The 24397-nt window shown below is 37.9% G+C and overlaps 3 protein-coding genes across 17 annotated transcripts in view; 2 read left to right on the top strand and 1 right to left on the bottom strand.

The window, feature by feature from the left end:
* The window catches only part of LOC124307439 (serine/arginine repetitive matrix protein 1), a 13479-nt gene extending 12601 nt beyond the window's left edge, over positions 1-878 (top strand). For all 8 annotated transcript variants that reach the window (XM_046769092.1, XM_046769082.1, XM_046769078.1 and 5 more), the window contains one exon: positions 138-878. In XM_046769092.1, the coding sequence (XP_046625048.1) occupies positions 138-350 (213 nt within the window). In that variant the 3' untranslated portion in view covers positions 351-878. The remainder of the gene's footprint in view (positions 1-137) is intronic.
* Positions 711-24397, bottom strand: LOC124307527 (DNA-directed RNA polymerase III subunit RPC4). Of its 7 annotated transcripts, none has more exons than XM_046769294.1 (8): positions 24300-24397; positions 2915-3158; positions 2732-2843; positions 2385-2646; positions 2192-2290; positions 1768-1889; positions 1424-1669; positions 711-1334 (listed from the first exon to the last, which is right to left on the bottom strand). In XM_046769294.1, the coding sequence occupies exons 1-8, from the start codon at positions 24394-24396 to the stop codon at positions 1215-1217; spliced, it is 1302 nt and encodes a 433-aa protein (XP_046625250.1). In that variant the 5' UTR covers position 24397; the 3' UTR covers positions 711-1214. The 7 variants fall into 7 exon arrangements, with proteins under 7 accessions (XP_046625250.1, XP_046625305.1, XP_046625268.1 ...); XM_046769349.1 differs by lacking the exon at positions 24300-24397 and adding an exon at positions 4810-4833; XM_046769312.1 differs by lacking the exon at positions 24300-24397 and adding an exon at positions 3373-3618.
* The window catches only part of LOC124307472 (four and a half LIM domains protein 2), a 141493-nt gene continuing 124657 nt past the window's right edge, over positions 7562-24397 (top strand). The window contains exons 1-2 of one of the 2 annotated variants that reach the window (XM_046769177.1): positions 7562-7635; positions 8615-9307. In XM_046769177.1, coding sequence (XP_046625133.1) covers positions 9257-9307 — 51 coding nt within the window. In that variant the 5' untranslated portion in view covers positions 7562-7635; positions 8615-9256. The remainder of the gene's footprint in view (positions 7636-8614; positions 9308-24397) is intronic. The other variant, XM_046769214.1, reaches the window with a different exon arrangement.

The raw sequence follows: 24397 nt of genomic DNA, 5'->3' as shown, positions 1-24397 counted from the left end.
TTACTTGGATTCTGCCTTGCATAAAATAACTGTGTAGGTCTAATACGACATAAATGTTATGAATTGAAGATACCGGAAGGCAAACTTTCGCTGAATCTAATTTGTTTTTTGTTTCTCTTGTTTTTCTTGGATAACAGGATAGTGAAGTGGAGGAAAAGAAGAAAAAGAAAGATAAAAAGCACAAAAAACACAAAAAGCATAAGAAACATCGTAAGCATAAAAAAAAGAAGGCTGTAGAGTCTGAAGAATCGGATGCGAGTGAGGGGAACACGGAAGAACTCGAAAAAAAACTACGCGAAAAAGCCTTGAAATCTATGAAGAAAGGACACAGTATTGAACAAAGTGACTAAATGGATTGTGCGTAATTCATGCAAGATAATGTCAGAGAAGTTGACGTATTTCAAATAATTATAGGCTGTTATTTGTTAGGTTGGCTATGCCAAAGTAACGATTCACCCGATCCAACAAACAAAACTGATAATTAACGGTTTTGTATTTTAACAGACTGCGGTTGCAATTTTTGAGGCAACTTCTTTGATATTACCATTAAAAAAATAATTTGGTATTTATAAAAAAAAAAGTACCATAAAAAACTAAAACTAAAACTTACAATAGTTGATTGTATCTATGCTAGTAATTTTACAACTCGTTTTTTGTTGTAATTCTCATGCAATCAGAAATTCAAACTAGAGGTAAAAGTTTTTTTTACGTTTCTGATTGCCAAAAAGTGTTCATACCATGCAGTGTGAAATAATCAATTAATTTGTAAATTAAGTTGACATGTGAAAGGATGTGTGACAATCGAAGAGCATACCTAACATTGTGAAATCGTATGAATCGCGTGTCCGTGAAATAAAAATTGTTTCAACTAAGAAAAACTTGTAACTTTTTTTCCACGTTTAAATACATAAATATCATATTATCACTAGAAATTTTAGTTGAGATGTGAAATAATTAACTTAATACTACGAGGAAAAAATTTACGGAGCCTCAATTTTATCACCCAATGTTTCCGCACTATATTTTATAAGTTTTTTTTTTTATGGAATATGATTTTCATGAACTTGCGATTTTTTTAAAGAGTACTTCAATTGCGATATCCCACGCAAGAGAGGGCTTCGAATTTCAGATTTTGTTTAATTTTTACAACAGCCAGAATAATATCTAGTACAATTAATAAGTTAAAACAATTGAAATTTGCTTTTCTCATAAGTTCAAAGATTATCTAACATTGATTCCCAGTCGGGTAAGCAAATAAGGGTACTGCTGACTGAGCCAAGGTTAATAAGTTCGCCTTCAAGTTTTTCAAGGTCCAATTTGGCAGCGATTAGATCCTGAAACAAAAGAAAAGTTTCAACAAATGCACGCCTTTACCCACATGATGACGTTGATAAGATCACAGAATTTTTTCACTTGAACTTACTTGTCTGAAACTGATGTGCGAGCCCACATCTACAATTAATTTGTTATCCCCTAACACAAGTCTCGCTTGTCCAGATTTTAGTATTTGTAATTTCCCTAGCATTCCTTCCTTCAAGTTTTTCAGCGTACAGTATTCAGTCTTGGGATTGATATCACTAGGCTTTGCTGAACCTAAATCGGTTGCTCTTCTCGCTTTTGGATCACTCAATTCATCATCTGTTTTAAGTCCAGGTAGGCAATCGGGAAACTGTAAAGTACAACGTATAATTTACGCCACAGGATAAGGTTCAGTCAAAGGCATATCTGTGCAAAGTGAAAAAAAAAAAAAAATTTCATCGGTTGTACCTGTAGTAAAATGTAATTATTTGCTTCGTTTGCAACAATTTGTGGAATAGTGATAAGTTTTTTCTCCTCTGTTAGCGATTTCTTCGGTAACGAAGTTTTTGCTGTGTTATGTTCTTCTGATACTGGAAAGAATGGAAAATTTTAAGTATTAATTATTATTGCAACGTTTTGTAATGAATGACAGTAATCGTGCACGACATAATTTTTTTTCCTCATGGAAGATTATTTGTTTCAATACTGAAAAAATTTGAAGTACTTCAAGCAGTCCAAATTTTATGTTTAAGAAATTAATTAATTCAAGAACTTTAAAATTTGATGATTCAAATCGACGTGCAGTCTGTAAGTATTTTACTTCTGCCATTTGTTTGAAGATTTTCTATTCCATTGATCTGGAAACTCCTACAAAATAATTTTTGTGACGTACCTTTTCCGTTTTCTAAGATTACTGGTTTCACATCTTCATCTAATCCATCAGCCTTTATTACTTGGGGTTCTTCCTTGAATTCTTTCTTGTATAACTGTGCTGGAATGATAAATGAACAAAAAAAAAAGTGACAGAAGTTTAGTTGTCTCATCAAACTTGCATGAAGGCTAATTAAAATAGGTTTGATACTGACCATCATCAGCCATAGGTAGCATCACTGGTGCATTTTCCATATCTGGTACAGCTCCATTTTCGATAAAATCATCTCGAAGCAGGTGCTTGAGTTTCTCTTCTTCTTCAGCTTTATCAATCTTCTGGTTTAAATTTAATTTTTGTTTTTCTAAAACAGTACTGGCACTTCGATTGCCGCTCAAATTGCTACCATCTCTGTAACTACTGAATCTTTTTTTGGCTCGTGAAGAATCTGCTATACCACTGGAGAATACTCCGTCAGTCTGCAAAGAGTACATATATACAAAAAATCAACCATGAATGTTTGAAAACTGTAATCCAACTTCTGATTAACAAAGATAACCTAACCTGGATAATGTTATCCGAGACTTTTCCTTTGCCTCTACCTCTTGTACTTTGTCCTCTTCCGCGGCCTCTTTCTCTTGGAACTTTAGTATTATTTTTTACGGTAGTGTGATCACTGCAAAGTAAAACAGATTACTACATCTACGATGCCTTGATAACAATAGTATAAATATGATTCCTGCTTACTCTTTAGCTTTATTTCGTTGTACGTTCAAGTTTGGAGTATACAGTTTTTTTGGTTTTTCTAGTTTCACATGCCCGCCTAGTGTCCAATCTCGTGGCGATCTAAATGAAGTAAGCCTCGTAGAAGGTAGTCCAGCCTCAATTTTCACATTTGTTAACACCGTTGATCCTGATGTACCCGGTTCTACTTTGATCTTTATTTTTGGATCCAGTTCTCTGCTGTTTTTTGATTTATCCGAGTCCATTTCTGAAGGAAATCCAATTAGAAGTCAGTCATGAACCTGGATAACAGTTCAGTTTATATAAAACTAGAAAACAAAGAAATAAAAGCAGTCAAGCAGTTTTATGGCATGACGAGTAAATCTACGCTGATAGTACTAGAGAATTTCAGTAAATTTAGTTAATTTAATTGCTAAATTAACTGAAATTCTCTCACGCTATTAATCCAAGATACAAGTTACCTGAAAAATAATATTAATCGATTGCGTTTTCACTCTAATAGCCGTTTGCGATGGTAACATAACCTTACTCAAGCTAACCTAAAATTGGATAGAACGTGTATTCGGCGTGTTGACTCGGATTGGTTCAAAATCCAATGCTGATCTGTTTACCAAATATAGTGATGTACTGCCGTTATGTTTTTATAGAAAATATTTAAGTCTGCGACAGTTGAAATTAGCCACTGTCCACTAAAATAGTTTATTTGTTTAGACCACGGTCTTACATACAAGACCGTGGTTTAGACTTATTGTTGGGCCAGGCGTCTGTGGGGCACGTGTGCATACGTACAGTAGCCTACACATGTATGTTGTATACCGATCGAGCGGACGAATGTTGATTGGCCTGTCGTCCTCCAATCGGAACATGGACGATCTGTCATTTTTTAACGAGTGCGAAATTTACAAACTGTCCTTACGCTTTGACACGCTAGAGATAAAAGAGATTTACGACTTCTTAATGATATCAGTTCGAAGTAAACGAAGTTCTGCGCTTAATGGGAGTACAGAATTATTTCGATTGAGTTCGCTCGATTTATGGTTATTATCACTATATTATCATTCTGAAATATGCGCAATAATTATTGGCAAATGATTTTTATATGCTTCTGAAATACAAGGGTGCTGCAATACTTCTTTCGCAATCGTGTACATTCCAGTAATCTACGATCTTTAAACTTATTTAATGGTTTAAATATAAATTTTCCGTATGGAAAACATATCTACATCGAACATAGTTTATTCTTCCAAACGTAGTTTTTAAACGTACTAAACTTAATCTTGCTGAAAATAATATCAAATACTTGACCTCACAACAAAATAAATATTTTACGAGTTAACAATTAAGTAGAACTCATTGTTTCACTTTGGGTTCTTGGTAAATTTATGTCTCTAACTGCGAGGGCTTGATTTTTCATCGGTGACTTAAGTTGCTATTGGTTTCATTTTGTAAGAATTATTGGAATAGTTTACTACAGAAAGTAAAAGGGACAGGTGCGTTTGGTTTGTTGCATACTGTATTTGATGGGATGGTTTTTGAACTTTGCAGAATTGTAGAAGCTGATGTAATATCAATACTTTTACACAGTGTATGATTTACACTCCATTGGCAAACAAAAGTTCAATATACCTGCGCATTGACAAAATTAATCTTTATTCACACGGCTATGCGATTCAAAAAATTTTCATTGTAATTTGAAAAATATGTTTCTATTACTAGGCCTGGTTTCAATTTATTCGTAGTACATAGTAGAATATTTCTCTCCTCAAGCAATTTACTGGCATAAAATATCGAAGACTCAATGAAAAATTGATGTAGTATAATTATTTTCTTTCTCGTACCAACTGCATGCTTTTCCATTATTTTTGAAATCGTATTTCACACAAGTCAGTATAACTTACCTCGATTCTGTTTTTCAAATTATACCCTCAGGACGTGACCTTTCTTGCTTCGCTGGTAATACTTTTATATAATACACATATATATTGCATTGGAGGATCTGTGTCCAGGTTGGCTGTTATATGATATATTAGCTCGGCAAAGGTCGGCAACGAGATTCAAGTTGAGTGGATATTGGATAGTGGATACTGGCTGTATATGTCTACCAACTGCAGGTTATCTTATGCATGCATTGTAAACGATGCAGAATGAGAAAAATGAGAAATATTATTACCCCGTCTCCGGTGTTATGGAACTTGAAAGATAATTCTCTGCGCCACCGCGCGAAACGTGCAGCGTTATCTAATTTGAAGTATTCTTCGTGGTCTGTATACATAGCACGTGTGTATACGTGTACAGTAGTTTGTATACCTATAATCATGTAAGCCATGCTTTTGCATGCGCATTCCTGACGTGCGGACGGTAATACATATTACAATATATCGCTGGCCTAATCGTTAAAACAAAGGTGTGACGGGTTCCGTGTGAAGTTACAAGAATATATCAAACTTCTAAGGAATAGTCTTGCAGCATTGAGTGCGATACGATCGAGCAGCTTCTCTGGTCCATGCGACAGTTATTTGACGACTGTTTTAAAATCCATTATATCGGGTGTTGACATACTTACCGTAAAACTTTGGAATGCTTTTTCTCAAATTTTTCAAATTTTCAGAGGTAAAATTCCGTTATTGCAATTGACTGTGTCTATAATTGTAAACTCAGATCATTCGGGTGACTTACATTCGATTCTTACCTCAGAATTTCAAAATTTGGAAAGGTGGATGCAAAATTCTCAGATTACAGAATAAACCTTAGTATACGGTATATTTGCATCCGAGTTTCTAGGATTTCGCAGACACTGTGGTAATTAAATTTCAAGACTAAAATGCATACGTTTTCGTGCTACGAGAAATTGTAATACCGGTTTCATTCCAGTCGTCCTGTTGTTCATATTACTCAAGTTTTATTACGTTCCAAAATTCAAATCAGAAACTAACGGTTGCTTATGTAACAATAACACGAGTTTACAACAATCTAACTATCAGATTTTAAGTCCAACGCCAACACGATTGTGGAATTGATTAACAATCGTTTCTGAATAAGAATGACGTTCTGTATGAAAATTTTCGTTATTCCTAATTTGAACTTATACTCGATGAATTTTTTATTCTTATTAAAAGACACATGATAGAAATTCAGTCGGTGATCCCGCATTACGCGATCATCAGCTACAGGTTTCAGGGGACTGCTTCTGTGTAGCGGAAATATAACAAGTGACTTCTAGACAAGAAAAATGACGAACGTTAATCTCAGCGTTATATGTATATCTATATAGGTATGTACATATATATGTCTATTTATATCATCAGTAGCCGTGAAAAGTTGACTTGCAATAAATCACACGTGATCGTGATGCGCTGCAGTAATATAGGGCATGTGAAGCGAACGCCCTTCCGCACGTTTCTATTCGTAATAAAAATAATCGGTACGTACGTACGTGATATATAACCAGCCGTGAATTTGTCGAGAGGAATGAAAAAGAAAAAAGATCGGACGTAAAGAGCTGCGATATAGAGTGTCGAGGATCCAGATGAGTTGGCCCCTCGCTATTCTATCACGCGTCTATAGAGTCCCCTCGGAGTCCTGAAAACCAATTCGACCCTCTAGCTCCGTGGCCGATCGTTTTGTCTACGATCAGCGACACGGATCTACCAGCTATAATAAAACGAACGTAGCGACAATCGGCGTCGCCTGTGCCACCAGGGACTCTATTTTCCACCCGTGTGTACAATTATGCAGGGGCCCAAAAAACATCCGAACAACAAAGACGTCTAGAAATCGCAAAAGTCTGTTAGACGACTTTTGCGACTCAAGGGTGTCTCTTGTTCTTTGCACTCCGGTGCTTTTATTGTTTTGTTATTAGCCCAATCGCTAACTACAGGTACGTAAAAAAAAAAACATTTGAAGATGAAATTTTTCTATAGCACAATTTTCTTTTTCTCATCGTTGAGGGGAAGTCGTCGGCAGTCCGAATCAAGAATTTCCATAAGATTCTGCAGTAACTTCAGCTGCCATCTTCAATTCAAGGTGGAATTTGTTTTTTTCAAATAAATCGCCCATTTTCAATTGCTGACTAGAAATGGTAACAGCTAAACTCGTAGAAAATTTAATTCTCTACAACTTTGGTTGCAATAATTTTATGTCTACGATCGATATTGTTCGACTTGAACCATGAATTCAAAATGGCAGCCGAATTTGCTACTGCAAAATCTGGTCAAAATTCTGAATTTGGACTTACTTACCCCCCCGGCGTTTGAACCTCAAACGTACATTCCGACTGGACTGTATAATCAATCGCGCTATCGTCGGTTGATCAGCTCAAAGTCTGTTGAAGTATTCAAATTCGGAAAGCCGGGTCTGCATGATTTCGGTTCGACAAAACTGTTTGTCGAACGTCCCGCAACAGGTTTAGAATCGAAAAGCAAAACGAGTCGCGTAGCGATATATTGACAGAAAAAATGGCTTCGGGCCTACGACGCGTAGGTATAAAATATTTTCACCGTACGCGCGCGATGTCGGATTAGAGCGGCTCGGCACGACGGTGGCGACGTTTTCAGTACGGTTAGTAACCGCGCCGCGAGAGAACATAGCGAGTGATGAGGTCATCGTGTCGTTTTTTAGTCCGCGCCAGTCGCGACGCGGTGCGCCTCAACTCCGCTTCGCATCAGCGTTCGTCGCGGGCAGTCTGAATTCTGTTCATTAACCACGTGGTTTCCGTATCTGCGAACGTCAGTGGAGTACCTCTCGCCTTCTTCTTTTTTTTTCTTTCAATCAATTTCGTATAAATTTATTAACACCGCTTTACAGGATACGGTTGCATCAGATATCTCGCGGATCAACTCCTAAGACTCGTTGATCGACGAACGATCGGCCCGTGTCCGCGAAATTTTGATTCACCGATCACGTTTCCATCCGCCGGTAAATCACGAATTTATTTTGAGAATTAATCAGCTATAACCTCTGTACGAAAGAATTCTTTAATCCGACCGTCGCTCCAGACGCATGAATCCTGGATTTAGGGTTCCGCGTGAACGTAGTCAGGGGTCAGCTGTCATTTGTCCGACACGATAGTCACATCCACGAAGTAAGTCACATCGTTCGTTGACGCGTGCGTTTGTTTTTGCCGTTTAATTTCAAATGAAATCGATTGCCCGTTATTCGATATAATATACAGGGTTTCGATGATGATAGAATATTGAGGGTGATTTTGTCCTAACAGGGAAGTAAAGAAGCCGAATGGAACGGACGATGCGTATGAAATAAATTGAGAATCCTCGCGCGGTTCTTTATCCGTACTTCCGAAATCGCGTAACGTATCATGGTATGTACTTTTACCACCACGTGTTTTGCAACGGGAGGAAAAAAATGTGCGCGTGCGCAGTGATTTTCAGGTTAAGCTTGGAGTTTGAAATCGCGCACTGATGCGGTGCGCGGTAGCAACACAACTGAACAGTTCTTAATCGAGGATCGTTTACAAACGGCAAAGATTGACGGCATAAACTAGGCAACGGTCAAAACTCTCGGGTTGACCTTGAGTCAATAAGGCATGAAGGAATATTCGACCCTCGCCGAAACTTTGACGCGCTGTGTCTAATGCGAATGTTTTAACCGTTGTAATTCGTAATTAATCCATCATATCGTACGTGCCTCTATGCTTTACTCAAAAGTATTCCATGCGTGCTTGCGTCTGTACGTATAACATTATAGATAACCGGGTCTCGCGTTTCAAGGCGACTTCGAAGACTGTAAATCCTAACGTGTTTGATAAGGTATGCGCAGTTCGATCAATGAAACTTTTCACTCCTTGGTGCAAGTATACAAGTGTGCAAGTTTCGATCAGCAGACGAGACGAAAAGTACATAACGATAACGATAATAGTATACAATTAGTGTTCAGTTCTGTTCGGGGAATAAATTTATAGTTCCGTGAATACACAACGGACTGATTCACTGTGAGTAAGCCGTAATACACGGACGTATGCACTTACAATTAAACAGTGTAACAAAAGTGGTAGTATATATATACATATGTGTGTGTGAATAACAAGAAAAATACGAGCAACGATACTGTGAACGAATTCGTTAGCAAAAATCAGAGTGTAAAAAACGCGTCGTTATCCTTGCCGGAAATATTTCTGGATGTAATAATTTATTCTTGATAATTACAATTCTTTGATACAATAGCTTACAAGCCCCTGGGTAATAAACGTGTATTTATGTATATCCGTATTGCCGGTGTAAATCAAGCGGCAGCTGTTGTTTTATAAACCTTATTATACATGTGCTCGCTGCAGTTGAAAACGGATTAAAAATTCATCCGCACGGGTTGAAAATACGGGGAAGCGAAAAAATGAACGGAGTAACGGCGAGTCGCATGCCTGCGGAGATGTTCGACGAAAGGGTGAGTAAGAAAAACCGTCGATCCGATTTATCCTTAATCAAACGTCATTCTGGTACTACACTCATGCCTTAACTCGATGCCTCCTCGAGTTGTGAGAGCCAGTGCAGCTGACCAGGTCAATAATAATTCCATACCGGTTCACCGAGGCAGTCAATGCAGCCACCGATATTCCCGTTTCTCTCCTGCGCCTCAGGGCCACATGCATGGTGTAACAGGCCGGGTATACAAACTATGGTGAAAAGTTCACGAGGTTGAACTTTGGGGAAGATCGGGGATGGAAGTCGCTATTTTTTCAATTTTACAACGATTTTTAAGGAACTGAGATATCGAAATCTGAGTACGTTTTGTTTTATTACGGTTTACCGAATTTCGGGCGATTAGAAAATCGCAAAATAATCGTTACTGTAACTTCAATGTGATAAAACTTCACTCTCCGACGACGCGACGCCTTGCGATTTTACACACGTGTGAATCGAGATCGGTCTACGTCGATATTCCATTAGCGAAAATCCTGCCTGGAAAACCGATCGAGTCCGGTTTACCCGAGTCGATAATTAACGAGGATTACTATCGGGATTATATAATTCCAGAAGCTCGCGTGTCTCCGCGCGTCGTCGACCTTTCGTCCTTGATATTTTAATTTTCGTTATTGTTGTACACGGAATCATGACGACTTGGTATAATGGTGTAATTTTATATTGTGCGACGCATGGGCAAAAGTGACGATTCTGAGTGAGTGCTTATATCGTACAAACTCAAAATCGTTATTACACACGGGTTTTATTTTTATTTTTTTATTTTTTACACGATATTTTTCACAATATATGTATAAAATTGAGTGATTTTGGCCGTCTGATAAAAATAAACAAGGTACGCTATTTCTCAACGAATTACTTGCGCGTTGGGATATAGCGAACCATTTCTCCACTAGTGGCGAAATATTTTTTCACCAATGGACAAAAACTGTTTTTGCCCACCTGGTGGAGAAATGGTTCCCTATTTCCCAACGCGCACGTAGTTCATTGCGAAACAGGGTCTTTTATTCATTTTCAGAAAGCGGCAAAAATCGCCTCATTTTTACGTTCGAATTGTGAAAAGAATCTTTTACAAGAGCTGCCAGATCGACAGTCCGGATTCCCTACTTCCTGACGGAGCTGCGATATGACCATGTATATATACATAAGTATAAGTAGATGAGAAAAGAATGCGACGCGTTACGTAAATATTCGAAGAGTTTCTTGCCGGATTAAAAATTTGTTACACCGCGTAGGATTTTTTTCACAGTTTCTTTTCTCATTCTTTATTGCATCTGCTATGATATACATATAATACGTGTGTGTGTATGTATATATTTGAATAAACAAATTTGTAAAATTTTACAAATTTTCCCGAAACTAATGAATTAAATTGAAATTGTTTGAATTATTAACAAAAAAAACTGTTAAAAATAGTGTGCATTGAAGTTTGACGGTGAATATCTTTTGAACGGTTCATTTAATCGACTAATCATAAGAGACCATTATTGTAGAGCAGTAAATTTCCGACACAACCATCAGCTGCGCGTATTATAATGACTTTTTGTTGAAGAGTTATAAAATTCGTAAAAAAAAAACGACATCTTACCTTAAAATGATCAAACTTTAACCTTCGATAACATCTGAACAGTAAGGAATACAGAAAAATTGTAAGAGACCTTTTTTGCAGAGAATTCAATTTCTTACGAAAATATGAAACGAATTTTCTTTTTTTATAAACAGTAGATACCGAGATATTTATTTTTCTTCCTCGCCATAAGAAAAAAATAGAAAACTGCGAGGCGGAGGACCTTCCTATTAAAATTAAGAGCTCATACTTGGAGAGAATTTTTTCGAGGTCTCTACCAACCAAGTTTTCGGAGTATAAAGTGAAAAAAAAATAGTCGATTTTTTTGGCCTACCCTAATACATATAATATATATATATACATATATATAGGTTTATGAGAAATGCGCTTGGAATTTACAGGTCTGTTAGTCAGAGCTTTTCGATTTCTCTCCTAATTTCCATATACCGGTGAAATGTTATAAACGATTGAAAACAAGTGACGCACTCTATTACACCTAACAGGCATATCGTTGCCGTCTTCGTCTTCGTCTTCTTCGTCGTTGCTTCTCAAGTTCCTCGTCATTCGGTGGTGTAAGCATTCGGAATGTACGTATGCACGTATATAATAGGTACGTTGGGTGGCGGTGGGCAAGTTAGACGACGCGACGTCTCGTAAACGCCAGCGAGTCAGTCAAGTCGGATGTAACGTGTATAATTAGTGGCTTTATACTTGCTAAGAACTGAGGTCATGCCGCACGCACGTATCTACATATATGGATATAATATTGCCGAGGCGCGGTATGACTTCGAATTGAAATAAACCCGCTGCTCTGGTCGCTGCTCGCAATTAGGGACATCTCGAAATTCTACCCACGTGCCCTGCGCACTTCGTCCAACCGACGTCAAGGGTTATTCGCTCAGATTCGTAGATCCTCGTTTCGTCATTAGGTACGTACGCACCTCTCGAACCAATTCATTCGGATCATGATTTCAAGAGCGATACAGGAAGAGATTCTGATACTTGTGAACTAGATTTTTGACGACTTCGCTGTAGTCCAGTCGAGATAGACATAAACATAGCCTTAAATGGAAATAATTACGGGGAGCGATTTTTTTTTTAACTTTGGGGGGGGGGGGGGGGGTGGTGGTGGTTAAAAGTCTAAATCTTGATTTTCGGGAAAATCTCGCCATTGCGTTCGCCGCCATCTTGATTTAAAGTTCAATTTTTTCGCTTTCCTGAAATAACTCATAGAGCAAAAATGGTAGAATCCAAAGTTGAAGGAAATAAAATTCTACCCATTACGATTTTTTTGATAAAATTGATAGTATAACCCTGCAAATATTGATCCTGGCGTAAAAATGATAATGGGAAATTGAATTTCCAACAACTTTGGATTCTGCCATTTTTGCAATTATAGCCGCTGTCGCATCACCTGCTCGGACTATTTGCTCTCAATTATTCATACAATTGATCACTCGCCTGGTGACGACGAGATCGGTGTTTGCCATTTGGCGTGGATTATACGTGAAATCCACTTGAAACTAGCCGCTGCAAGTTGTTGAATATGTTTATCGAGTTGCAAATTGTTTTTAACAATCCAGAAACGGAGGAAAAAATTCTCACACAGTGTAGGTTGATTATTTTTCGTTTTACCCACCCCGTCTACGATTTTCAGGCGTTTTTCAACAGCGGGAGGAAAGCAAAGCACGTGTCGCGCACGTGGCTCTCCCTGGTCGGGAATGCATTATATACGCATACCTACGTCTATGCAGTCTGTACGTGTGTACTGTATATCAGACCCGAAGACTCGAAGATAAGTCGGAAAAGTGAAAAGAGAGAAAATAAAAGTAGGAAATTTCTTGTTTTGGAAGACGTAGGAACGATTATTTTACACCTCCTGGACCGAAAGAGATTTCCACACTTGCGATTACTACACGCAGTCTTTGACTATTTTCATTTCTTACAGGAAGTAACGGAAGTATATTATTCTGGGTACAATATATGAAAATTAGTTTTCTAACCGTAAACGGAGAATTTCGAATAGATTAGTGTTCTCTTTGCGTCACGTGTTTCGGACTAGGAGGAGGATTATCATCTTCGTATTATTTTTCCCTTTACATGTATTATTTAATTCGATGGCGAATCCACGATATATTTTATCCGATTTAGATGTTGTTTCTGAAAAGTAAATAAAACGTGTATTTGTGCACACGCGAAAGGCGAGAAGTCCAATTTCACTCAAGATGCAGGTTTTAGGGATGTAGAAGGGTCTGCATGAACGCGTCTGCCAGAAGGTAGTCAGGCAAAATTCCAAACTATAAATCATCCCCACACTTTCATACATTGGCACACGTGGTTCACCCGGAAGCCGGAGACTAAAAAAGCGTCACTTTTACGCCACGCTAGAATCGACCCTCAATTCTGTAGGAGTAGAAGAAAATAGCTCGGCTCTTCACCTATACGTACTAGGTATATTTATACGGAGGGAATTTTCTATGACGTTTCGCAAATGCGGGGATAGGAAATTGACATAAAAAGTCTCCGATGCGACGCAGAAAAGCTAGAAATAAAGTTGAACCAATTTTTTGTACTTTCATATAATTATAATAGTAAACTCGTCTTGAATTATTGACATCTTCAAGCTTAGCTTTTTTCAAATTTTATCAACGGATCATTGAAAATTCACACCTTAATACCGGTATATTGGAAATGCGTGGAAATTTGGTTCCAGAATTCTTCTTAGAAATCTTGGATTGATTTTCCCCGGATTGAATTTTCCGGACAACATTTACGCGAATGAATTCCTCCTCGGAAAATATTTTCGATTCCAAATATCGTGTAGTTATGCAACTCGGCAACGGGTTTGAATTTCCGAATTTGAAAAGTTTTATAAGCGCAAAATTCTGAATGTTTCGGGGGCGAAACTTAAAGTAAAGAAACCAAACTTTGTCGAAACATCGAAGTTTCGAATGGTCCGAAACCCGACACTCAAAGTTCCGAAAGGACGAAGTTGAGAAAATTTAAATATCCGAAACAGCGAAATTCCGAATGATCGAAGATTTTCAGTTCTGTGAATTTCCGGCTTGGTGAAATTTCACCACTTTGATTTTTATTTGTTCCGGATGTTCGATATTTTTACGTTCGGAATCCTGGTCATTCCGATCTTCGGTCTTTCAGATTTTTTACACCCACTCGTTGAGTAAACTACGATGTGTGAGTATATTTAACTTTTGGTATTAGCTTGTATCGAAACTTTACTTTTCGGAACTTTGCTCTTTAGTATAACTTGAATTTTTGGAATCTTGCATTTCGGAACTTTGAGCCGTCGACCGTTTCCGACCGTTCGAAGCTTTGTTGTTTCGTAAAAGTTCGATCTCTTTACTTCAATTTTCGCCATGAAATAATTCGGAATTAGGCGGTTTCGCAACTTTTCAAACGTGCGAATCGTCGTATCTACATTGGCGTTTTTCATTCCCAACATATCAATGATCCGATGAGATATCTCTGGGTTACACTTGTAAAAATGGTCAACGAACCCGTAAACATTACCAAAGTTTTTATCGCATGTACATTATTTCGATCGTATTCGCTATTTTATTCCACCGAAACTTTCGCAACTCACAATCAATTCGTCACCAATTATACAGGACTTGATATTAGAATTTTGCAGTACGAAGTTGACGACGACGCGTAAATATGTCACTGGAATAATAACCACATCACGCGTGTCTACGCGTGTGTTGCTCTCCTCCCGAGAGCAGGTATAATATGAAAACGATCTTAACCCATTAAGAGAGCAGTTAATCTTGAAACATAAATGAATCCGGGCCAATGCTAAGTTAGAATTACTTTTAAGGAGTTGTTGGTCGCGTTCGCCGTCACATGTAATCCATACCAACACGCGATTCGCTTGTATTTCTGCGTGCACGTGTACATCAATGTACCCGTGATGTTGTAATTTCACCGCTATCTGTTATTCCTCCGCGGCACGCGTGAGCAATTATACATGCGTATAATACAAGGCTTGCTAAAACGAGCGTTACCGATAATAAACTCGTGCCTATAACGTATAATAATAATATATACATATATATATATGTATATATAATTTATATTGTGGAAGTACGATATTGTAACGAAATTACCGGCGTATTAATGGCGTCGTCGAATTATAAACGGAAAATCTTTGAAAATCATGAACAATGCAGCTTGCGTAACGCGCCGTTGGAAACTTGAAGCTCATCGTCATCGCTGTTGGCTGTAAGCTTTACACCGAATTGTAATAAATCGTTCCCCTCTCCCCTTCGTACCGTGGATACCTACCAACCTAGCTTTCATGCCCGAAACGCGTTTCCTTATTTATAATTAAAACCAACTCCTGTGACTAATTAGCGTCGAGCCAAATCGTGTATAAGGCACGTGCCGTGCGACTGTTATTCAACCTTTTGCTCATTATTGTATATTCCAATATCTTATACACGTTACCCGCACCTTTCCGATGTGTTTATTGTCATTCGGAAATGGTCGAGACGTCCAATTAATTGAACTTCACTTTCGTTACAAGACCGAATGCGCGAAACATCGCTCGCTACTTTTTCTCACGTCATGACTGCAGGCCGTTTCTTTTTTCATGTTCAAACATCGCGTTTCAAAATCGGTCGACATCGGGGATTTAAAAAAAAATTTTATCACGGTGTAGAATGTATAAATAAACATCTTTTACTGAGTTGTGGATTTTTTTGTACCACGAGTTTGATTTTACTGCTCCCAAAAATAGGTAAACCTAATTATCGAATTGATAGTCTCGATCGATTGGCTTTAAATTTTTCTCATTAATCGTTCGTCAAGACATGAAAATTTTCATACCGAAGTGTACGTCGGCCAGTCTTTGATTCAGAAGATACAGGCGAAACGAGTAATTAAAACGTGAGAAAAATCGAAATGAATAGAAATTTATTAAATTTCAACTAAACGTTGTTTCGCCTATTTTCATCTCGTTATCAAAATTTTCGTTTTTTTACCAATTAACTCACGAGAAGAATTTCAAACCAATCGATCAGTGCTATGCATTCGAAAATTAGGTTTTCGTGTTTTCGGGAGCAGTAAAAATCAAACCCGCGGTCCAAAAAATCTAAAACTCAGTCGAAGCTGATTTTTTTACACTCTACACTATGCTTGAAAATAAGTAAAATCTTTTTCGCTTTGGGGTGGAACGCCCCACGTATACTTTTAATTGAGAAGTCAAATTTAGAAAATAGGGCCTAATATATACATGACCGTCGATCTGCGACAGCGTGATGCTGTTTGAAAAATTCACATTGTCGCAGCTGGGTATCGATCACAAATTCACGGCCCTCCGGCACAGCTTATATAAAAGTCTCGCATCGCTCCCCGTTTGTAAAGGTATACATAATACAATACCGGTGAGTGCAGGCTGCACCCGTAAGGCATAATTGAGTCGCAGATTGTGTAAAAACCCGTGCAGTCATTGGTATGTAATTTGGTTTTCAATCGATATATGCACTGAAACGTGTCTGTTGAGAACCGTGCAATCATATATATAGTAATGAAAATTATATTTCGCCATAGGCATGCATTTATTTGCTGTCGTAGACGTTTTTGCATCAACGATTTTGATCAAAAATTTATGGGTAAATTGGGAACAACCGCAGTCTGAATAAAATTTAAGGAAAAAACGAAACAACCAGTCTTATGATTTTTAACGCTCTCATTACAAACGAGGCTGAAGTTAGTAACGTTAACGTAACAACGACTTTCTAGAAGTTGGATTTTCAAAATATGAGTATTTTTTTTTTATTTTTTATTCATTTTTCTTACGAATGACTAAATTTCAGACAATCCCAAAAGTGCGAAGTAACGATTACTCCGAAACATGCATCGTTATAGTAACGTTACTAGCTTCAGTCTAATAATTATAAAATCTTTACTGAAATTCTTGATATCTTACATATTGCGTTATTCGGATTTGCTGATCCAGTGATGAGATTCTGGATTCCATTGATCCTCAATCAGTTACTGCAATTAAACTTTCAAACTGCAGACAAACCTACGAATCCGAGATATTCGCCTTGTGGCAAACAAAATTCAGGTCTCAGTCGAACGTATTTTTCCTTCGTCGTGTTATAGCTTATTTTCACGATAATCGATATCTTGCGGTATACCGACGCGATAGTGTGACTACAGGTAGTAATAATACGAAATAAACCAAGTTCACGATTGGAAACTCGTCCGTAAGTTTTCCTCGTTTTTTTTTTTTTTTTTTTATTACACATCGGTCGATATTATTGTTACCTTGTTCAAGTATCGGGAATACGTTATGCCTGCACAGATGTAACATCCTTACATATATACGTAGGTATACGTATATGCTTACGTTTATTATCGAATCGGTCGTTGAAGGCTTGGCTCGAGTTCCAACTAGCCACGTATTCCAATGAGACCTCTGCACCTGTTCTTGATTCAAGTTTGAGCGAAGCTACCGTAAGTATAAGTATACTGCAGGGAGGACTTGCGCGAGTAGCGAATCTCCTAACTCTCATGCTCTGCGTGCTACTTGGAATTGATTGAATTATCACATTCAATTAAGCTTTCGAATTAAGCGCCGCTTCCACCTTTCCTGGAATTCGCGGTAGAAGCCGGCAGTAAAATTCGCGACTCCTTCCCAAAGTCCGTAGCTCTTCTTACACGCCGCAGTGCTCGACACTCTTCATCTGCAAATCTTTCTCTTCAAGACGGACGTTGTATTCACCTCAGAATCCAACGACTCCTTGACTTTTGTCTCTCAATTCCACTCGTTAATCGTAATAATCCGTATCGTACGATTGGCGTTCTCTTAATCAACAAACTGCATGAAATAATGTGATCGTCATTGGGTTGGTCGGGCAAGCCAATGCGCGTGACTTTGGGTGAGGAAATTTAATCACACGCTTCTAGCTTCGTTGCGTGTGACTATAAAAATTTGCGAAACTTGAAATTATGTCAACAAAATAAAGTCATGTAGCAGAAAAACGAGAACGGCTTCAGTTGGAGTTGGGTACATATACGATTCGAGCAAAGTATGAGGCATCTGGTAATCTCGACTCACTCGTTGAGATGTCTTTTTTTGAGATGGCATTGACGCGATAAAAACGTGAGCCGTACCGCATGGTAATATATTTATTTATTTATTTTTTTTTATTTTTTTTTAAATTCATTTTTTTCCTCTCCTTGCCGTTAGTATAAATTGCTTAAAAGTATGTCGCGTACGCTTTTATTACATAAGAAATTAAATAGAGTACCGGGCAGATTCTGGGAAGCTTTGGTTCTGCGATCGCGTGTCTAAACGTCTGCTTTATCCTATTCCTCTATAGCAACTCTGCACCTCCCATTGGAATTACGAGACTTGAACTGGCGTATCTCGATTCAAACATGTATGTTTACTCGGAACAAGAAAGATGCAAGGAAAAAAAAAAGCATAAAAGAAATGCAACGTCGCGTACCGATAATAATTAGGCTACTCTTTAAATTTACCGTGACACGATTCGCGGTTTTTAACGCCGATTCTTCTGTCTTTCCGCTCTCTCAGCGATACTTTTTTACATCTCTAATTGAGTTGCTTCGACCCCCCCCCCTGTTTATATTGACAGGTAATAATTGTAAATTGGTTAGACTCTTCTGAAATGAAATTTCAGAGTTTTATCTCTTCTCCGATTATTGTTATATTTGATTTTAATAAATTAATGGCAAGATTGGCATCGAAAAGATTGACGTCGATTTATTCAGCCTTACGAAATTTTGTTATATCGACAAAATTGACACAAAAATAGAAAAAAAAAACAAACAAACAAACAAATAAATAATGCACGAGATTGATATTTGGTATCAAATTCATTTAGCCTTACAAAATTTTGGTACATTGGCAAAAATATTCAAGTAGGTATCTTTAGGTTTGATTTCAAATCCATACGATTTCGGACAAATTTAACACGAACGATGGAAAATCGAACGTTTCTAAAGTTTTGAAAAAAAAAAATCTAAAAATTTTTCGACACTCTGATATAAACATGTGAGAAGAATAATTGATGTGTGATAAAAAAAAAAATGAAATCCGTGAGAAATTTTTGCGAACCGTGAATGTAAAAATGTTGGAATGTTCATAATTCAAAACTGTGGTGTAAAATAACTAACAAAAAAAAAAAATAATCGCGGATTTTAGAGACGCTACGATAATCTGAAAAAGTTTCGAGTAAATTAAAAATGATGAAATCAGAACCTGCTCGAGTTGGCAGGGAATGCCTTATACTATGGGTACGCGGTATAAATTGAAGCAAATTTTTTCACTCCGTGTAAGAACGGCACCTCGATTGCCATCACAGCTGTAGAGGAAAATGAATCGGACGATCAAGGGGGGGGGACGATATGGTTTCATTGATGATTTCACGCTTCGTTGAACGAATCGGCTACACTGTCTGCAATCTCTGCATCCAGATTATACTCACCGGCAATTAGGCAACGTTTGCGGTATTTCCGCACAATCATTTCGATCAACGTTCACCTACAAAGTCATCCGACGCCGATGCCAGGCTACAATAATAAAATTTATCCAAGCATATCCGTTATTATATAAGTTTTCGATAGATTAGATAGACTTGAACAACAAATAACGTACAGCGGTTGGAAACGCGACAGTGTTTTAATTTCTATCGCGAATTCACGCGTTTATACGTGTGCGACGGGTGTTAATATAATAATTGAAGCTAAATAATTTTACACTAGTTGGTTGATTTTTATTTTATTTTTTTCCTTCCTTCACTCCGGTAGCATGATTATGTCACGCAGGATTACGTATACATGACTACGATGTGTCAACGCGTTTATTATGATGTATGCAAATATATCTATAATCACATTTTTTTCTCTATGTTCTTGTTCCACTCTCTTTCTCTCTTTTTCTCTCTCTCTCTCTCTTTCTACCTATCGCGCCAACTTTTTCTCGCGGAAACGTGCCACGCCTCGAACGCATGACGGATTAGCATAGGAAATAATAAATAATGAAATAACTCACGCGTTATACACGGTGATAAAGTTTAATTTTGATTTCAAATTTCGGACCAGATGTGCAGCGATCCGTGCAGATCAAATCGCGTTCTAATGGTACACCTACGCGAATTCAAACTAATGTTCAGACCTTGTTTCGGAATGGGAAATAAATTTGTACTAACGCGAAGCTGTCTTAAACTGGATAGTTGTGGAGTAAACGTACACGGTATACTTACATCGAGGAAGTAATCGCTTGTTGAAATCGTCAACCACTTCGGAAAGCGGTCGCTTTGAAATCGCTTGAAATCACTTTAAAACCAGTTGAAATCGGTTGAAATCGTACAAGATCCCCTGAAATCATAGGGAAATCACGTGAAATCGTTTGTATATTCACTTGTAGAAATTGTCAGTCGTTTTGAAATCGCTTGAAGCCAATTGAAATCGTTTAAAGTCGTTCAAAATCGATTGAAATTGCATGACATCGCGCGTCTGTTCACTTGTCGAAATCACAAACCGCATTGGAAACTAGACTTCGGAAAGCAGTCGCTTTAAAATCGCTTGAAATTATTGAAATCAATGAAATCGCTTGTCACTCGATCTACGAGCGAACGCCCCCTTGACATACGTACACCATTTGTTGACAACTTTCTGAAACGTTGCATTTATTAATTTGACTTTCGATCTCTTCAATCACATAATTCGTGACTAAAACCCGAATTTGAGCGAATTTAGGCCACCAGTTTTTAACACACAAAGCTGCAGCTCTTTACTTTATTAGTGATCAAAAATCGATCAATAAGATAATCAGCACCGGTGCATCTGCACCGCGTAACTTTTGTTGTGAACGGAGCTTTATGGTATAAAGCGTTAAATCACGCGAAAGCCAGGAACTCCGGAGAAGCCGGAGGTGAACTGTAATCAACCACACCCAAAAGCTTTATCTCGACTGCGCCCTCCAATCGGCACTTATTCCTTGCGCGTTTTTAACCCTATAGATCTCGCCGTTTCAGACCGCTGCCGATTCTTCGATTCTTTGTGCCGATTGAAATTAAATTGGTGAACCTAGATTGCGAACAAAATTTTTCTATTATATTATAACAAGGTATTTTGTAGGATACTGTAACCGGATTGGGGACAAGTCGGGAAATTCGGGAAAATCGGGAATAGTCAAGGAATTGTGACGGACCGCAGGGAAAAACGTACTTTTTTATAAACTGTTTTCAAGCTTCAGCTAAGCTTCGTGAATTTAGCTAAACTAAATTACGAAAATGTTATCGTTCAATTTCTAATTACTTGTGTAAAACGATCCAAAACTATACGTTTTTTTCAATCCAAACTCGTGTATCGAAGGTGCATAATTTCTGGAGCTCTTGGTTGTAAAAGTCACCGAAGCGTTACTTGAGTCTTGTAGAGAAAAATTAGGGAAATCGGGATTTTTTAACGGGAGAAGTCAAGGAATTTTATTTCAGCTAAATTGTCGGCACCATCTCGCACTTTTGATCGTCGTGAAACCTTTGTTTTTGCAGGTTCTTTCACGAATCATTTTATTTTCTTTTCTTCTTCTTCTTCTTCTTCTTTCTTCCTCCTCAAGGGACTTGTTCAAGGTATACAGGTACTTGTTAATTATTAAACCAGCAATTATAACGTCCGCATTGTATCATTCAATTGCTACCTCTAGGACGATACAATCGAGTCAATTATCAACGAATTTCATTACGCAACCGGTACACGCCATTGGCCAAGCACAATATCGTTCCTCTGTCTTCCAATTAGCAATTCGCATTGTGTTTTCTTTCGTCATAAAAATCATACTTTGGCAACTTTCGACTTAAACTAGGTACATCCATTTGGTACCATTCGCGATATTGTTGCAGCTACCCTTAAGGGGGCCCTGGTCGATTTCAACCTTGAGGTATACACCTCCAAATATCGAAAAGTCCACCTACCTGAATCTCGAAAAAGGGTTCAACATCCCCATTTTATGCAATTTTAAACAAACACGCTCGAATACATTTTCATTTGACTCAGAAATAGAGAAATAGCATGGATTCTATGAAATCCCAATAGTCAATTCGTAGAATCCATGCAATTTCGTTATTTCTGCATGAAATGAAAATTTATCGGAGTGTTTTTGTTCAAAGTAATCAGGAATTGGAACATCCTGCACATCTTGCCGAAATTCATACTTCGCAACGTGATTACTTGCTTATTATACGTCGTTACTACGTGCAACCCTGCAGTTTTCTTCATCCACAAATTAATACGTGCAGCAATGTCTGAAAGGAAATATCGGGCATGGCCCGGAGGCGATGAGGTGAAATATCAACGTGGTACGGATAAGTAAGGCTCGTTCATCCGCCAACGAAGAACAATACTTTGAAATCTGTGTCGATGCTTTTTCGAGCCTTATTTCGCCTACTCGTCCACCTTCCGTATCTGTTTCGGCTCTAGCTGTATCATCTGCCCAATTCGTGGTCTTTGTGCCAACGGCAATGTCCCTGGACTACGTTATACGTATACCTTCTTCTTTTCATTCCAAACAGCTGGCTGAGGGTGCGGACACTGTGCATGTCGGGATTAACACCGAACTGTATTTTGGTGGAAAGAAACTATCACAGAGATACACTGAGAGAAATTTTCATTTCTTACCACAATCGAAAAATATAGTTCTAGGTAGAAAATGAAAATTGCGTTTCATACGTTGCTGATATTTATAAATTAATCGAGACGATGCGTTGGGTCGGTTTAAGGTTTACATCGTGGGAAGATTCGAGATATAATTGATTTCGTAATTGATCTTTTTTGTTCTTTGTTTTTGTACCTCGAATTAAACATCCGGTACGTAAAAACAGTGTTACATACGATGCGATTCACCGAGCGGTTATAAGCCTTACATGTTTTACAATTTAATGGCCCAGTTTTGCGAATGTGGATCATCTAACCTGCTCATGTGTAGTCCATGCATCCTGTATTATAAGATACACACAACTCGATCGTTTAGTTCTCATTTTTTACATGCGAAAACTGGAAGAGCATGAGAAAGAGTCGAAGAAGAAGTAAAGACCGCGTGTGCGGAGAGATTCGGGTCGACTTGTTGTCAGATGAGAGAGAGAGAGAGAGAGAAAGAGAGAGAGAGAGAGGCTTGATGGCTACGCAGCAGGCGGAGTGTTCGAATAAATTCGGAATTCTGGATAACAACCGGTTTCTCCTGTATATCGAATGACAAACACCACCGTTAAATCGCTCACACGAATCTACCCTCCTTCACCGTATACCTACATTGTATCAATTTTTACCAGGTGTGAAACTCGTTCAAATCTTTAAGGTTAATAATTTAAATGTGTATAATTTAGTGACTTTGACATGGCTACGTGAAAACCGTAAATTTGTACGGAATATGTTGTATCAAAAACACATTTGTCATCTGCGAAAGTACAAATTTTACTGGTTATTAATATAATATGATGGATGAGAGATCTGCTGAGGAACATAAATTCATTAATTACCATAGACGTCTAGATTAGGGCGGTCCTTATTTAGGGCTCGGACCAACTTTTTTAACATTTGCCCAGCAAATCCACTCCAAATAATTTAAAAACAATTCTATATTTTTTAAAGATTTTTATCTCAACTTTAAACCCTGCCTGTAAGAGGGTGGATTTCTCTACTTAAAATACACACGTGTTTTTTAAGAGTCATAATGTTAAAAACAGTCCGTAACTGCGAGATTTTATTAGACATTGGTGCTACTATCCGTTGAAGAAATTCGCATCATCAAACTAAGCAATCTAGACGAATTGCAGGTCCTACAAATCTGACTATTAGTTACTTTTGGTCACATTTAGTCACCTTTAGTCACTTTTAGTCAGATTTAGATGGTGTGCAAGTCGTCTGGATGGCCTGGTACGATGATGTGACTTTTTTTTTATCAGATAGTAGCATCAATGCCGTCTAAAATCTCGCAGTTACGGATTATTTTTAATACTATTACTCTTACAGTAAAATATATACTGAGAATGTGGCCGAAACTCGTGTATTTCAAATGGGAAAATTCTCTTACATGCGGGGGTTAAAGTTGAGATAAAAATCTAACAAAATAATAACATGTTTTCTGAATTATTACGAGCTGATTTGGAGGGCCAACGATAAAAAATTTATCCGAGCCTTAAATAAGAACCATCCTAATACAGACGATTAGAAATTTTTCTCTTTTTACAAATCAAAAAGCGTTTACAAGATAACGTTTAATTTCCCACGATTTACCAGCTCGCGATGACATCACGCGCTGCACCAGGAAACGGAAAGAAGCAGCTGCCTTGGGTTACTTGAACTTTTTACTCACAACAAGTCTAATCTAACTTAATCTTACCTAACTTCAGCTGATCGTGAATGATGAGAATACCATTCGAGCGATTTCCAGAGCTCGCTGTAAAATATGACAGCGTGCAAATTAGTCCGTGTGACATT

The sequence above is a fragment of the Neodiprion virginianus genome, chromosome 1 (genome assembly GCF_021901495.1).
Source record: "Neodiprion virginianus isolate iyNeoVirg1 chromosome 1, iyNeoVirg1.1, whole genome shotgun sequence".
In the NCBI taxonomy this organism is placed as follows: Eukaryota; Metazoa; Arthropoda; class Insecta; order Hymenoptera; family Diprionidae; genus Neodiprion; species Neodiprion virginianus.
Note: the sequence above shows the minus strand (reverse complement) of the source record. Positions and strands in the feature narration are given on the sequence as shown.